We start from the raw sequence: 16,020 nt of genomic DNA, 5'->3' as shown, positions 1-16,020 counted from the left end.
CCATATTGGCTGGCGTCAATTTTCCGGGTCTTAGGACTAAAGCCTGGTACTTAGGACTAAAGCCTGGAACCCACTTGGCGAATAAAAGTACGCGAAATAATTTATCGCTGAGCGTTCCCATTTGGCGCGAATTTTGAACCGATCGATCGGGCGCGCGCGCGCGAAATTTATTTTAAGCTAACGTTAAGCCTATTATTCTTTTCGTACGGCTTGAAAATGGAAAACATAAATTATGAAAATGCTGCAAGGTTGAATTTAACGCTAATTAACATAATGTTAATTTACACTGTTTATAACAAATTCATTGCTTCGAAAGCTAGACGCTTTTGGGTTAGGGACATATTTCGCAAAAGGCCTGAACAAGGTTATTTTAAAAATCTCATTCGGGAAATGAGAGGTGACCATGAAAGCTTCTTCAGGTAAGAAATAATGAAATATCAGAACTTGAATTCGGATTCTATAAAGTTTTATTTCTGAATAGATTTTTCAGGATGTCACCTGAACAGTTTGATACTATATTAACCTTGATAAAACCAAAGATAGAAAAAAAGAATACTAGGTTCCGAGAAGCTGTTTCTGCTGATGAAAGACTGGCTCTCACCCTACGGTAGTTATGGGTAATTGTAAGTTTTAGCTAACCTGTAAGTTATACACGTAATTCTGTCATTAGGTTTCTAGCTAGCGGTGATACGCAAGTTAGCCTCTCCTTTGGTTTTCGGCAAGGAAGATCTACAATATGCAAAATAATAAAAGAAACGTGTCAAGGAATGTGGGAGGTTCTTTCTCCTACATACCTAAATTTCCCAAGTCAATTAATGAGTGGCTCGAGATAGCATCTGGTTTTGGGGATACATGGGATTTACCACATTGTTTGGGAGCAATAGATGGAAAAGATGTACAAATCGAATGTCCAGCTAAAACTGGCTCGAAATTTTTCAATTACAAGGGCACATGCGACTCCCATTATCGGTTCAAAATGATTGATATCGGCAATTTCGGAAGCCAGAGTGATGGGGGTATTTCCTCTTTCTAATTTCGGAATTAAGCTACGCAAAAAGAAACTAAATCTACCAAAAGAAAGCGTAATGCCCAATTCGGAACTTGTACTACCTTATTTTTTTGTTGGAGATGAAGCTTTCCCTCTTTTGGAAAACCTTATGCGCCCATATCCAGGAAGATATTTGAACTACGCGAGGAAATTGTACAATTTCAGAATATGCCGGGCTCGTCGTGTTATAGAGAACACCTTTGGAATAATGGTAGCCAGATGGAGAATATTCAAAACCCCTATTAAAGGTAGCCCAAAAAATATTGATGAGATCATAAAGGCTTGTGTTGTCCTGCATAATTTCATGTTGTCTGATGAAATGGGCAAGCCCACACATCATCGAATGTACGCGCCTCCTGGATTTGCTGACACTGAGGATGCGGATGGAAATGTGATAAATGGGATGTGGAGAGATATAGTTGCTGGTGATGTCTTGCATAATAATGTTCGTCAACCTGGACCAAACAGGTACAAGAAAACTGCCGGCCAAATACGAGACCTATTAGCAGAATACCTCGTACAAGATGGTAAACTTCCTTGGCAAGATGCCTACGTTCGACGAGGGGCTATCTAAAGTTACCAGAAATGAGATTCACAAGAATTTTCGTAAGAATTTTAGTAAATTTATGTACAACGCATAAAAACAAAAACAATTTAGAAGGAGCTCAGCTCTATTTCGTATTATTGTTATTATGTTTAAAATAAATAAATATTATCGTTTGGCTACGTAGTTTCTTTAAGATGAATGTCAGTCTTCTTCCGCTTCCTCTTCAAAAAATATAGTTTCAACTTTCATTCGAAGAGTCCTTTTTTTTCGTTGGTAAATGTCGAAATCTTTCAGCCAGACTGGAGAAATACAAGGTTATTTCATCTTTTGAACACACAGGCTGTGAAACTGGAGCAAATTTCTCTATGTTTTCCTTTGCAATTGAAATGAGTGAACTCATTTCCGAAGCTATCTTGCGCTTGTTGGTGGAACTTTTAGGGGCATCATCTATCTTGCGCTTCTCACTTTCAGATGCGCAAGTTTCGTTTCTTCGTTGGTGAAAATCAGATGTTGTGTTCTCATTTCTATTTTCATTTGCGTTATTTACTGATACGTTTGAATCTATATCAATAGTAACCCTAAAGGAAAACATTAATTAGAAACGTATGCAATAATGAAGTACCATAAAGCAACGCATAATTAACTTTCCATAGTAGGAAAGGACAGACTGCACAAAGATTGAAAAAACTCAAACCCCAAAGTATCTGAAGACATAACGGCGCTAATATTTTCCAGGTGATCCTCATTTTCACTGAGATCACTATAGTCACAGACATTTTCCATTTGATTCAATAATTGGTTAGCTAATTGGCTTTGTTCTTTGTAAGCTGCTTTATTAGCTTTTTGTTCAGTGGAAATATTGTCCCTTATTAATTCCAAATCACAGTTTGATGATGAACTAAATAAAAAATGTTTGCTTTGCATTAACTATTGAGATTATAATCCAAAATACAACTTACTCTCTACGCTGCAAAGACTCGCACAAAACACTCTCTAAAATGCTGTACATTCTCCATTTGGGATTTTTCATCTCATTAGTACCAGCTCCACTCCTAGTACTAATCTCTTTTTCCCGTTTTAGTTTCATGTAAGTGTCTCTCAAACCTTTCCATTTTTTCTGGGCTACTACTCCTATGGAAATTTGTGTTTACATATTATTACACCACGCAAAGCGTTGACATGAATTGAGCGATTGTCAACCACCATGCATTAAAATGATTAAATAAACAAAGAGGTTGAAATCCGAAACGAGTTTAATTAAACTCTAAGCTCTTACTTGTTATGTTGAATTTTTCTGCGATGACGTCCCAGCGATTGTCCTTCTTTCTAATATCCTTGTAATCAGACTCGATAGGGTCATACAAATACGGAGTTTTCCTAACCTCTTCCACAAATAATTCAGTATTTAGGGAAATTTTTTCTCTGTGCTTTTTAATCCGCGGTTGCGACTCCATTTTTATTACATAAATTGTAAATTACTCTCCGAGGGTTCGATTGAGCAAACTGTTAAGCCTTGAAGGTAAAAAAAACCGAGACAGCGAGAATTAGGCCTAAAATAAAACCCGAAATGATTGAGCAGACGACACCACAAGAGTTCAAGAGAGAGGACAGGGAGGGAACTAGGTTTTGATTGGTTGTTTCAAGGACGATTCTTTTTTCCTTTTTCGCCTTGATTAAAAAAATAGAACAAGTCGCTCCGTTTCGCGAAAGTGATTTTTTGGCGGCGAATATGAAAAATTCGCTTAATTTTATCGCGTTGATCATTTCGCGCTCAATTTTCGCCCTGTTTTCGCCAAGTGGGAACCAGGCTTAACACGGTAAGGTCGAGTAGCCACGGGCCTCGCCCCCGGAATGAGCTTGATTTTATGGTTGATCCATGTCGTACGGCCCACACGATCGGTCACGACGTCTGGGTACTGTTTGAACATATCCACCAACTCCTTACGCTTCGAAGGGGAAAGACCGGAACCAATCATGTGCTGGACTTGAGTGGCAATTGATTCTGACACAACATCTGTAGGTTGATGAGGGGCATCCATGACATGTAAGGGAACAACGCCACCTTCCAGGTGCAAAGCTCGGTTCTCCAAGTCCAAGAGAACCCCGTGCTCCACAAGGAAGTTACTCCCCAAAACAATAGGGTATGATAGATATTCGGACACCTCAAACTTTAAATTCGGTAAAAGCAGTCCATTCTCCAGACGGCCCATTAAATGGATTCGTCCAACTAACGGTAAATCAGAAATGAAACCGGAGGCAAATATATTTTTCTTGTGGGCCATGTGTGAATATAAACCCACGCGTTTTAACATATTAACGTTAATAAAACAACAGTTAGAACCGGAATCGATGAACGCCAGATTAGAATGTTTGTTAATGGTTAGCAGTATTCCATACCCTTTCCCGGTAGACAAAAGGACAGGACGTTCTATGTGGTGCTGCCGAGGTCCTGTGAGTTTTCCGGTAAGGCAGGTGAGACATTCGGTCGCTGGGGTGAGGTCCTTCGAGGTGGAGTGCGTTGGAACCGAGGATTAAGTGGAAGAATGTTCTCTGCCTGACCAGGAACAGATGTAGACCCCCACGTTCGTTGACGTCCCCGTCCATTACGGGAGCGTCCGGGACGAGATGAGGACAAACTATCATCATTCATGGGGGTGTCATCCACGGGATCCGATCCTCCATATTGTATTGACTGGAAACGCACCCGTCTACTGGGCGAAGAGGATCAAGATGCCTCTCGGGCCAAGATACGCCGGGCCTCATTTTCAAAGATGTCAAGCGACGGGCACCAGGCGGGAGAGATGGACGATTGATTTTTCGGCAACATATTACCCATAATAATGGGCAACATGTCCTCCGATTTATAAGGCTCCTTCAAGGATCGGTTCATTCGAAGTATTCGGGACTCGAAATCGAGAAGAGTTTCCCCAGCCGTTGACGTTCCTGATGCAATATGGTTTTCAGGGTCGGTTCGTTAACCGAGGACATAAATTTATCCCTGCAAGCTTGGACAAAACGGTCCCATACGAGCGTACATGGTCCACTCGTGGCTCGGAACTCATCAAACCATACTGAAGCGCGTTCCTGGAGAGATTTTGATAGCAAATATACCAAATCGTCCACCGGAATCCTCTTTAATTTTATGTGCGTCTCGAGATCCTACAAGTGTTTCTTCGGATTATCATTGTCGGCCCCTGTAAATTCAGGTAAATGTAGTTTATAGATACTGGCGGTTGAAAGACCCGTAATTGAAGGTATGTAGCTACCAAAAGTATCAGGAATGATCCCGCCAAACGAGGTGTGACCAGCTGAAGTATGATTCATAGATTCCGGTGCCAGATCAGGATTCTCGGCTAAAGTTTTCTTGTGATTGTCCGGCCAGTCTACATGACGAGACTCAGAAGAGCCAGGCTGAGATCCCTCGATCCCTGAGACTCCAGACCACCGCAAAGGGTCAGTAACCGATCCCACTAGGTGCTGGCGAGAGGTGGGGGCAGCTGAAGTACTACAAGGTCTGCTTGATGGATTTGCGGGAGTAGCAACGCCAGCTGGATGTATTAACTGCGACTGTGTAATGATCAATTGCTGGAGTTGCTGTAACGAAGCTAGGATATTATCAAGTGGAGCAGCGGAAGAATTAGGCACAAGTGTAGACGGGCCAGAAGGTGTAGACGACCCCGACGGTGATATGGACGGCCCTGAATTAGAAACAGCGGCCAACGGAACGCCATAATGTGGTTGCGGTGGCAGGACGGATGCAAGAGCCCAACGACGGCGAGTTTCTACTACGTATAGAATGAAACCATTATACACATAACGAATAAAGATAGTACATAATCGGCGAAAGCCATGGGAAATGAGCAATAAGAGTTCTGGAATAATACCGCAAATAAATTCAAGGAACCTCAACATATCACTCTCAGGCCACAAGTGAAGCAAGGAAGTGGTGCCATACCGCATTATCACTAACGATAAAATTACTCGGCAAAAACCTATTAGATGTGCACTACATGCAGCAAGGGTAGTTAAATCACATAAGCTCTGCAAGATCCACAATAATACTTTTACAAAGTCAGGTCCCATAGCCGTAACAACACGGGTGCCGAGGCTTAATGTGGCGTTAAATAGCCCGTACATGGTAAGTCGTTAACAAAGAAGGCGAGGTAATAGACACGTGGTGATTAGGCCCGATCTAGGCTTAGTTAGATTCCCCCCATGGGCCACCATATGTAACGGACCAAAAGGCTAGAGCATACATCGTGCGTAAATAAATTGAAACAATTACCTTGTTATATCGTACGAAGTCTTTTCTTTATTTCTGAGACTCGTTTCTCAAAATTATTCTAACAAACCGAAACTAGGTTACTTTTCTATTTCAACATTTAACTAATATCAAACCGGACTGGTATCCGCGAATACCCGATAGCAACTCCCTCGTTCTATAGGTTCTCTCTCATATATATAGTGGGAGAATCGTCACATGATCGAGCAGACGACGTCACAATCGTCGTCTGCTCGATTGTCTGCTTACAATTTGATGAAGTCAATGTGAGGTCATTGTACGAGTATGATGTTAAGGAGGATCAAGTCTTAGGAAGACAGAAGAGCCTTCAAGTTATTATGGTTCGTGGTTTGTTTCCCAATTGGGAGCAACCAATATACTTGGAATTTGATCAAAAAATGAAAAATGCAATATTATCGACTGCAATTACTGAGCTTCGTGAGGCTGGTTTCAAAGTATTGGCATGCGTTAATGATATGGGTCGTGGAAATATGGGTCTTTGGCGGGAACTTGGAAATAACGTAAACCATACTTGGTTTCCTAACCCTTCATTGCCGGAAGAAAAAGTATACTGTTTTGCTGATGTCCCACACGCGTTAAAACTTATTAGAAACTGGTTCTTGGACACAGGCTTTCTTTTAAACAACATCAAAATTACTAAAGACCCGGTGATATCACTTTTTAATCAAGATCAAGGAGAGCTAAAATCGTGTCATAAAATTACGAGACTTCATTTTGAATGTGTGAAAACGCAACGGAAAAAAACCATTAGATGTGCTCTGCATGCAGCAAGGGTAGTTACATCACATACGCTCTGCAAAATCCACAATAATACCTTTACAAAGTCAGGTCCCATAGCCGTTAAAACACGGGTGCCTAGGCAAAATGTGGTATTAAATAACCCATACATGGCAACAAAAGAAGGCGAGGTAATAGACACGTGGTGATTAGGCCCGACCTAGGCTTAGTGTCGTTCCCCCCATGAGCCACCCTATGTAACGGACCAAAAGGCTAGAGCGTACGTCTTGCTTTAATTAATCGAATTAATTACCTTGTTATATCGTAAGAACTCTTTTCTTTAATCCGAGATTCGTTATCAACAATTTCCAATGAAACACACACTAGAATATTTTTCCAGCATTTAACTAACACAATGCCGGACTGGTTTCCGCGAATACCCGGTAGCAACTGCCCCGTTCTTTAGTCTCCTTCTACTATATATAGTAAACGTTCAGTAATGCTCAACGGAGACTCCGTTGAATGCGCATTCGCAACTGAACGATTTTCGGAACTTCCGGTTTGACGTCATGATTGTAAGCGAAGAGGCATCGAAGTCATCGGCTGTAAGAGCCGATTAATTCATTGAGCAACGCATATTGTGACGTATCAGCAATGGCGGAAACTTATCTCCCTTTAGGATATCGAGAAGATAATTTGACGGATAATTTCGGAAAAATTTATATAATCGGTGTAGCTGCGACTGAATGCGAAGGAATAATGTCTGATAGCATTTTTTAAAATTTTTTCGATTATATCTATAAAGCTGAAAAGGTTATGTGTTTTAAACCTTAAGGCTTGGCTAAGTTACTGTCCAGAGTTTTTTCTTATTTCGGTTAGGAGGCCCTCGTATATCCATGAGCAGTAAGCAGACGACACAACGATAAGTTTGCAAAAAACCGTTCAGTAGCCTAATACGTCACAAGACGTCACCTTCATCAACGGAGCTCAACGCGTTTGGTCTGCGTTGAGCGTTACTGAACGCACCCATAGTGGGAGACTCGTGACATGATCGGGGAGATGACGTCACAGAAGTCGTCTGCTCGATTGCACTGTAAAAAATAAGCGTGCTTTTGGCATTCAAAACTGATAGTGACCGTTCAATTTTGAACAAGCCTCTATTGACGCGTTCACATTTAACCAGAGACATTCAATTTTGAACAAGGGGTGTTTTAGGCGTTCAAGACCAGTCATGAGCATTTATTTTTGGTCAAACTACCGTCATGTCGATCAAAACTTAACTCAAGCATTCATTTTTGAACAACTTATACATTACCATTCAAAAATGAATCTTTAAATTTTATCCCATTCAATTTCAATCTTGAATAACCGCCTCGGGCTAATGAAGCGTTCAGATACAGTCGTTTTGGCTTTCTAATGGATTGTATTAGTATTAGTATTAAGACGAGTGCATTGTGGGCGTTCAAACGAATTCGATATGGGCATTCAATGGAGTGCGATATGGGCATTTAATTGAGAGCGATATTGGCGTTCACACGAGAACGAAATTGTTCAATCCCAAAAGGCGTGCCAAACAAAATTAATTCTGCCCTAAAATTACTTGATTCCGCTGCTGTAAATTTATACTACAAACAAAGCTTTCATTAAAAATACAATAACGTCTCAACAGTTTACTATAACTTGCTTATTTACCTTGAATTAAATATATATTTGCCTGTATAAACATCATTATACAATGATATCAAAGGAAATGTTACGGATTACTGCGTATTTCACCTTTCCCTTATATTTACATAGGCCTTCAAATAGTTTGATAATATAACTTATTGCTACAACGTTATAATCGGAAAGAACTTGATAATGAACGCTTTCCTTAAGTGCGGACTTTTTTCATTCAACTGAATTATTATTTAACACAACGATTATAGTTTATGTGCTTCAAATTCACCCGACCTCAGATGATGTACAAGCTTTAAACACATTAGATTTCTTCCTTATCAGTGTGTTTACTATATTTAATATAGTATGCCCTACCATAAGGCATTCAGCGATGAAATTTGAGGTCAAATTTCTCTATTCAACGCTGTAACTGTCAAATTTCAATGCTTCATCAAACGCTTCTCCACCATGTATTATTAAATGGTGAACTGCTTAATTTTAAACGTAAGCAATTGAATATGAACGCTTGATCAAACTCTCCGATGTTGCTCAATAATGAATGCATAAAGATACAATATTAAACGTTTAATTTTCCAATTTAATTTGAGCGGTTTCGTGCTTAACCGTTCTCTATTCCTACCTCTAAAATTCAATCTATCTCTGTTGAGGCTTAATTATAAAGCCGACCGCAACCAAAGCATGGGCAAAAGCGTATTTCACAACGGACGTTCAAAACTACGGATGGAAAAGCCTAAAAATTAAATGAATGCCGGTAACAATGATCACCACTGAAAATAACAGCAAAAAGCCTAAAACGAACCCGAACGGTAAACACTTGAAGTTGGTCTCTCTGCGCTTCTGGTCTGCTACTCCTTTCATTTATTTTCTATGGCAAAAATACTAACTTTGGGAGGTATTGGGGTATTACGCCATTTTGTGTTATAAGTCTTTCGTAGTGTAGGAAAGAACGACCCTGTTTAAAGAAACTTTGGATAACTATTAATATCATTATTGATAACTAGTTAAAAGTTGAAAAATATATATAAAATTTGGACGAAAATTTTCAAATAACAAGACTTCCTGCGAGTTTCAAATTGAAGAATTCCCGTGTGCTTTATTGAACTATTTTATACAAACAAGACAGTCACTTTCAGCTTGAAGTTATCTCATCCGCTTCACACCCGGAATGCCCCGGGTTCGAGCCCACGTGGTTGTAGAGTAGTTCTTTTATGCTCGTTATTTGCAATTCAGAACTAAATTAGCTAAAAGAGAGTTCAATATCGTGTATGATGGCGCTATTTGTAGCGCCACTTTATGCCGGTGTCTGAAAGATCAATCTTCGAGGGTGGTCAGTATCCAATGTGGGATCATTATATGATGCAGTCGTGTCCAATGAAGTTCGTGCTCAGATAGTGAAGTTTTTTTACAGTTAGTTTTTAGCTCAAATAAGATGTCCACTTATGTATGTAGCTGTTGTGTAGTTGTTATCTGGTCCGCTTCACAGTAGCAAGGCCCGGGTTTGAGACCACGTGGGTGCGGAGTAGTTCTTTTATGCTCGTTATTTGCAATTCAGAACTAAATTAGATAAAAGATTGTTCAACATCTTGTATCATGGCGCAGTTGGTAGCGCCACTGAATGTCAGTGTCTGAAAGTTCAATCTTCGAAGATGGTTAGTATTGTCAGCCCCAACCCCGCGGGACGGGTATCGAAAAGAGAAGACAGACAGAGAGAGAAAAACCAACAGCCAGAGCGCGACTCGCCCAGAGTGGGGCCAGGGTATAAAAGGGCCGGCTCGCCTCTAGAAAGGGGACTTTTCGAAGGGACTCTTAGTGGGAAACATTTAGGCTGAAAAAGCCAAGCCTACTAAGAGAATTACCCGACTGGGAAGCATTAAGCTGAAAAGCTTGCCCTAGAACACTAGAACCTCCCCGGAGAAGAGTAGCCTTACTCGGCCCGTATCTCCGAACTACCCGCGCTCACGGTCTCCGTAATTTCCACGCGTTATTTAGTTCACTGTACATTATTATTATTACTGTATTTATTAAACTCAATCGAATAAACCATTATCGTTCTATTACAATATCGCCTTGTCAATTCCTACTCGTGAAAACTGGTGGAGGCGCCGGGCACCGATCGTACCGTGCTCTGTTACACTCTTATGAGTAGCCACCCCCGTTCTAAATCACCGCGCTCGGAATACTCCTCGGACGATACCGAAATCTATTCGGCGCCTGAATCTCCGGAAAAACTTCAGTTACCGACTCTACCCGAAAAACGTTCCGAGCTTCCACCGCGAACATCCCGTCGAATTCTCCATCTCGCTCCGGAGGTCGTCGCCCTAGAACACCCGATCCGACGCCGGCCATCGCCTTGTACTAAAGCCGTACCCGCCACCATGGCCTCTGCCGCCGATATCGCAGCCGCTGTTGCCGCGGCACTCAGCGCCCTAACGCTACAACGGGACGTACCAAAATTCGACCCGGAAACGCAGGATGTTAACGATTTCATCACCATATTCGAACAGAAGACGACGGAAAAAACTGACGCCGACCGCATTGCCTTGCTTCCGTCTGTCTTCCTGGGAAAGTCGCTCGCTTGGTATTCCACCCAAGTCCGGATAACGACTGCGACACCCCGTAACACATGGCAAGAATGGAAAGCTGCCCTATTAAGCGAATTTGGTCGCTCCCCCCAAGCCATCTTTAACGAATTACTGGCCCATCGACAACTTCCGGGGACCGATCCGGTCACCTACTACCGAGACACAATGACTCTTTGGCTCAGTCGGAGAAAGTGAACTTTCTTCTCCGCGGACTAATACCGGAACTCCGTGATAAACTGATCCTGATGTGTCATAGTAGCCCCCAGGACTTCCTAATTAAACTACATCTTCTCGGCTCCGTTAAAATGACGACACCATCTCCTCTCGGCACCTCGGAGGGAAAAATTCTAGAGCTCCTGACCCACATCGCCACCAAAAAAACACCTACCGTACCAGTACACGCGCCTGCCCTTTACCAAACCACCGCCAGCGGAGAGCTCGACACCTTGCGACAGGAAATGAAGGACTTGCGTCGCGAAATGGACTTTCTGCGGTCCACATCACGACGCCAGGACCCTAGCCCATCGGGCTTATCATGCTACAAGTGTGGGCGCAAGGACCATTGCGCCTCCTACTGTCGAGAGACCACTCAGGCGGACCGATACACCGCGGGAAACCACGGCGATAACTATTATTCCTCAAGAAATCTCGGCACCCCGCCAAATCGGTCTGGCTCGTACTCGGCCGAAAACAGAAATCGATCCCCGTTCCGGCCACCGCCTCATTACGCCTCCAGAAACCGAAGTCTCTCGCCATTCGCTCCGAACCGCACGTCCTCCGACTGGCGCCGAGGTCGCAGCCCCTCACCTCACCCCAATGGAACTTCGGGAAACGAGGCCCGACGGTCGTAAAGGGAGGTACCTCGCCGTCCAAGTCTATCTACCCGCTCCTCCTAAACCCTTCCAACAAGCTAGTTTCGTTACCCGGCACCATAAACAATAAACAATTAAACCTCATCCTAGACTCCGGCAGCACTAAAAATATAATCAACCCTACCGTCGTCCAAGAATTAAACCTACCCGTTCGGCCTGCCGACTCAACTAAACTTCGTGTAGCAGACGGCACTCTACTCACACCCTTAGGGGTCACCACCTTCAACATCAACATCGGTCAGACCCCTTATCAGGTCGACGTCCTTATAATAGCCAACTTTGACTACGAGCTCCTCCTTGGGCTCGAGTTCTGCGATGACAACGAGGTTGAGATTAGTTTTAAAAATCGCTCTGTCACCATCGGCGGTGCGTCCTTCCCCCTTCCGGACACCCTCTTCGAACATTCCAATTTGGTACGAAACGTAGCGGACATTACCATCCCTCCATCCTCCGAACTCGCCCTCGAAGTGATAGCCTCGCAAACAACAGGGCCCGTCCTGATCGAACCTCTCCCGTCAACGTACCAACGATTCGGGCTACTTGTGTGTAAAACGCTGACAACCTTCGAAAACGAGAAAGCTCTAGATCGGGTCGCTTACCCCCACAATCGACCAATAATTCTCCCGCGTAACGCTAAACTGGCTCGGGCGCACGAGGTTATAGAACTAAACGTCATAAACACGGATAGTGCACAACCGGAAGCCAACCTCCCGAATGACTTAGATCTGGGGGCCCAGCTCTCTGCCACCGACAAGGAACGATTACTCGCTCTCTTGCAACAACATGCAGATGTCTTTTCCCAATTCGAAGGCGATCTGGGGCGAACGTCCCTCATCCGACATCAAATACACACTGGCGATAACGCCCCCGTCCGTTCTCACCCGTACCGGAAATCGCTAAAAGAAAGAGAAGTCCTCCAAACGGAAGTACAGAAACTACTCGATAATGGAACTATTCGTGAATCGTGTAGCCCGTGGGCTGCCCCAGTCCTCTTGATCAAGAAACGAGATGGCACATGGCGTTTCTGCATTGACTGGCGAAAATTAAACGCCATCACAAGAAAGGACGTCCACCCTCTGCCACGAATCGACGACACCCTTGACCGACTGGCTGGATCTACTTTATTCTCCACCTTAGACTTAGCATCTGGGTACTTCCAAGTAGAACTGGAGGAATCCATTAAAGAAAAAACTGCTTTTGTTACTCCGGACGGGCAGTATGAATTTAATGTCCTGGGCATGGGACTGTGTAATGCCCCTGCAACATTTCAACGGTTAATGTACAAGACGCAAGGCAGCCTCATGTGGCAGGTCACCATGGCGTACCTGGACGACATCATCATATTCTTCCAGTCCTTTGACTCGCATCTACACCACCTTTTCCAAGTATTAACCTGCTTACGAAAAGCGAACTTGAAAATCAAGCCGAGCAAATGTTCTTTCGCTCAACCGCGCATCTGCTACTTGGGACACGTCATCGACGGAAATGGGTTTATGCCTGACCCCCGCAACCTAGACGCCGTAGCCAAATTCAATACACCTAAAACCGTCAAACTAGTGCAGCAATTCTTGGGTCTCGCGGGGTACTACCGCCGATTCATTCAGGATTTTGCCGGTGTTGCCAGACCATTAACCGAGCTGACTAAAAAGGACAAACCCTTCGTCTGGAGTCTCGCAGCCGACCAAGCCTTCCGCTATCTCCGCGACTGCCTCGTCTCCACGCCCATCGTCCGACACCCTCAATGGAACGAGCCATTTGAGATACACACCGACGCGTCAGCCTTTGGAATTGGCGCAATTCTCAAACAACGAATTAACAACCAAGAACGGGTTATAGCATACGAGCCATGAAGGGCGCGCCAACGGACACAGAGTTCGGCCCGACTGTTCAATGGAGAAAGTAGACGACCATTCCACCATTGAAGAGACGGAATGAGGGTGGTGTCCGGGGGACTGACTGGTTGCGTGGGAGAGAAGCAGTTTGAGACAACTAATGTGTAGAGCGCCGAGGTCGTAACGGAATTGGTAGTCAGATGCTTTCGCTCACAACTACCAAAACGATACGTTGAATACAGGCTCAAACCACCATCAGGGGTAAACTGAGCAGTGGGATTGAGGCCTCTAGCAGTAAAAATGGCTGGGAATGAGTGAATACACGAACTGATTACCTGGCGGATACAAGCGATGATCGCGCGAGACGGGGAGGCGACCAGAGAGCAGAGCACCTTGTGGGCGCCACCGTCCCAGGTCATCCAAAAGGTCCACCAGAACGCGCACATGAATGCTCGCGAGATAACCAAACAAATCTGGGTTGAGGCGTTGACCGGTGACGGTGGTGATAAACGGGGAAGAAATAATCGGAATCCCCAGAAAGGCCTCTTTATAGGATAGTAACGAGGAGATTTTAGGGTTTATCCTATACCAAGAGTTAAGGGCGGGCGCGTAAAAAGGAATGCGATTGCTAGTGTGAGAGGTATCAAGTAGGCAATGCGACAAAAGGGGAATCTGTGGAAAGAAGTGCCGGAAAGGTGCGTGAGATATTGGATTTTGGTGTAGGACCAATAATCGGTGTAATGAGAGTGATCGGAAGGCGTCAATTTTGCTTTGAATATGTACGAGACCAAGCCCGCCATGACAACGGAGAGGGTAAAGCGACCGGGACGGCACCCAGTGGATTCCTGACCATATAAAATTAACAATACTAGAGTGCCAAGCCGTGATAACGGTAGTGGGGGGATTAAGCACCTTGAGGCGATGTCACAAAACGGAGGCCGCGAGTTGGTTAGCCAGCAAAACCCTACCAGTGAGGGAACATAAATGGCGATACCGTTGCCATCTTCCTAACACACCCGCCAGACGGGCTGAAAGGTCAGGCCAATTATGGTGTAGGAAGTTGGCGGAATTCTCCAGGTAAACCCCTAGAAATTTGCCACCATCAGTCCGGGATGGGATCGGTAAATGTGGGGTGGGGGGTTTTTACACCAGGCCCCGCACCAGAGAATAAACGACTTGTCATAATTAATAATAGCCCCCGAAACACGCGAGTATAAGGCGAGGCAACGATCAAGGATTGTAAAATCCTGTTCATTACGGAGTAGTGACGTAAGGTCATCAGCTAAGGCGGCTGTAACTACGGAGAAATGTTGAGGGACGTGTTAACGGTTGATATTACTGCGGAGTAGGGTGAGAAGGGGTTCCATGCATAGAACAAAAAGTAAACCGGATAGTGGGCACCCTTGCCGAATGCCGCGAGCAAATGGGATAATACTGGTAAGAGTATTATTAACTTTGACACGGAAGTGAGAATCACAATATAAGACTCTCATTTGCTGTAAAAATTCCGGAGGGAACCCATAACGTGACAGGAGGGTAAACAGATACCCATGACCAACCATATCGAAAGCCTTGCGAAAGTCAACGCTGACAAGAGCGAGAGGGTCATCGCCCGCGTTGGCTAGGGCAATGCCATCGCGAAGGATGGTCAGGGTATCATAGATCGTCCTGCCAGGGATCGAGTAAGTTTGGTTCTCGTGAACAAGTTCACCGACGACCTCGTTTAAGCGGGAAGCAAAAACTCTAGCAAAGATTTTGTAATCGGCATTGGTAAGCGACACCGGGCGCCAATTCGCGAGATCAAGCAGGTTCCCGGCCTTGGGGAGCAGGGAAACTACCGAATCAGTGAAGCGACCCCAGTAAGCAGGATGTAGATGAATTTCGCGGAAGACCGAAAGTAGGATCTCTCCCAACAGCGGCCAAAATGTCATATAAAAGTCTACGGGGAGGCCATCACGAACGCTGGCTTTCCCGCGTGACAAACGCTTAAGAGCAACGGTGACCTCGGGTAAGGATAAATCTGCCTTAAAAAGATCAGCCTTCTCAGGGGGTAAAACGGGAATGCCCGCAGTTAATTCAGAGAATGTCTGGGGGTCAAAATTTGTGGCCGGAGGGGAATAAAGGTTACCATAAAACCGGAGGACGGTATCACGTATAGAGTCGGGATCCTCCAACAAAATGCCAGAGGGATCATAAAGGCCCGACATCACGGTAGCCGAAGCGGCTCGTTTCTCCATGCGATAGAAGTCTCGCGAGGGAGTATCGACAGATCGGAAGTGGGATTCACGGGCATGCAACAACGATGAGGCGGATTGCTGCATCAAAAATTCGTTGAGGCTTTCAACATGAACCCGTCTCTCCAAGGAGTCGGGATCCGAGGTGGCCACTAAAGATTCCAATCGTAAAAGTTCCTGGTTACCAGAAACCTTCCTAAGGTGC

General features: G+C 44.4%; 1 protein-coding gene across 1 annotated transcript; it reads left to right on the top strand.

Annotated features, from left to right (window-relative positions):
- Positions 1-273: 273 nt before the first annotated feature.
- On the top strand, positions 274-1,622 carry LOC149665097 (uncharacterized). The gene is made up of 4 exons (XM_089842072.1): positions 274-419; positions 482-607; positions 671-776; positions 1,047-1,622. The coding sequence occupies exons 1-4, from the start codon at positions 274-276 to the stop codon at positions 1,620-1,622; spliced, it is 954 nt and encodes a 317-aa protein (XP_089698198.1).
- The last annotated feature ends 14,398 nt before the right edge of the window (positions 1,623-16,020 follow it).

Source organism: Phalangium opilio, unplaced genomic scaffold (genome assembly GCF_054372755.1).
Source record: "Phalangium opilio isolate 3A_F unplaced genomic scaffold, DU_Popi_V2 ptg000061l_1, whole genome shotgun sequence".
Taxonomy (NCBI): Eukaryota; Metazoa; Arthropoda; class Arachnida; order Opiliones; family Phalangiidae; genus Phalangium; species Phalangium opilio.
The sequence above is the reverse complement of the archived record's forward strand: the minus strand, read 5'-3'. Positions and strand labels throughout refer to the sequence as shown.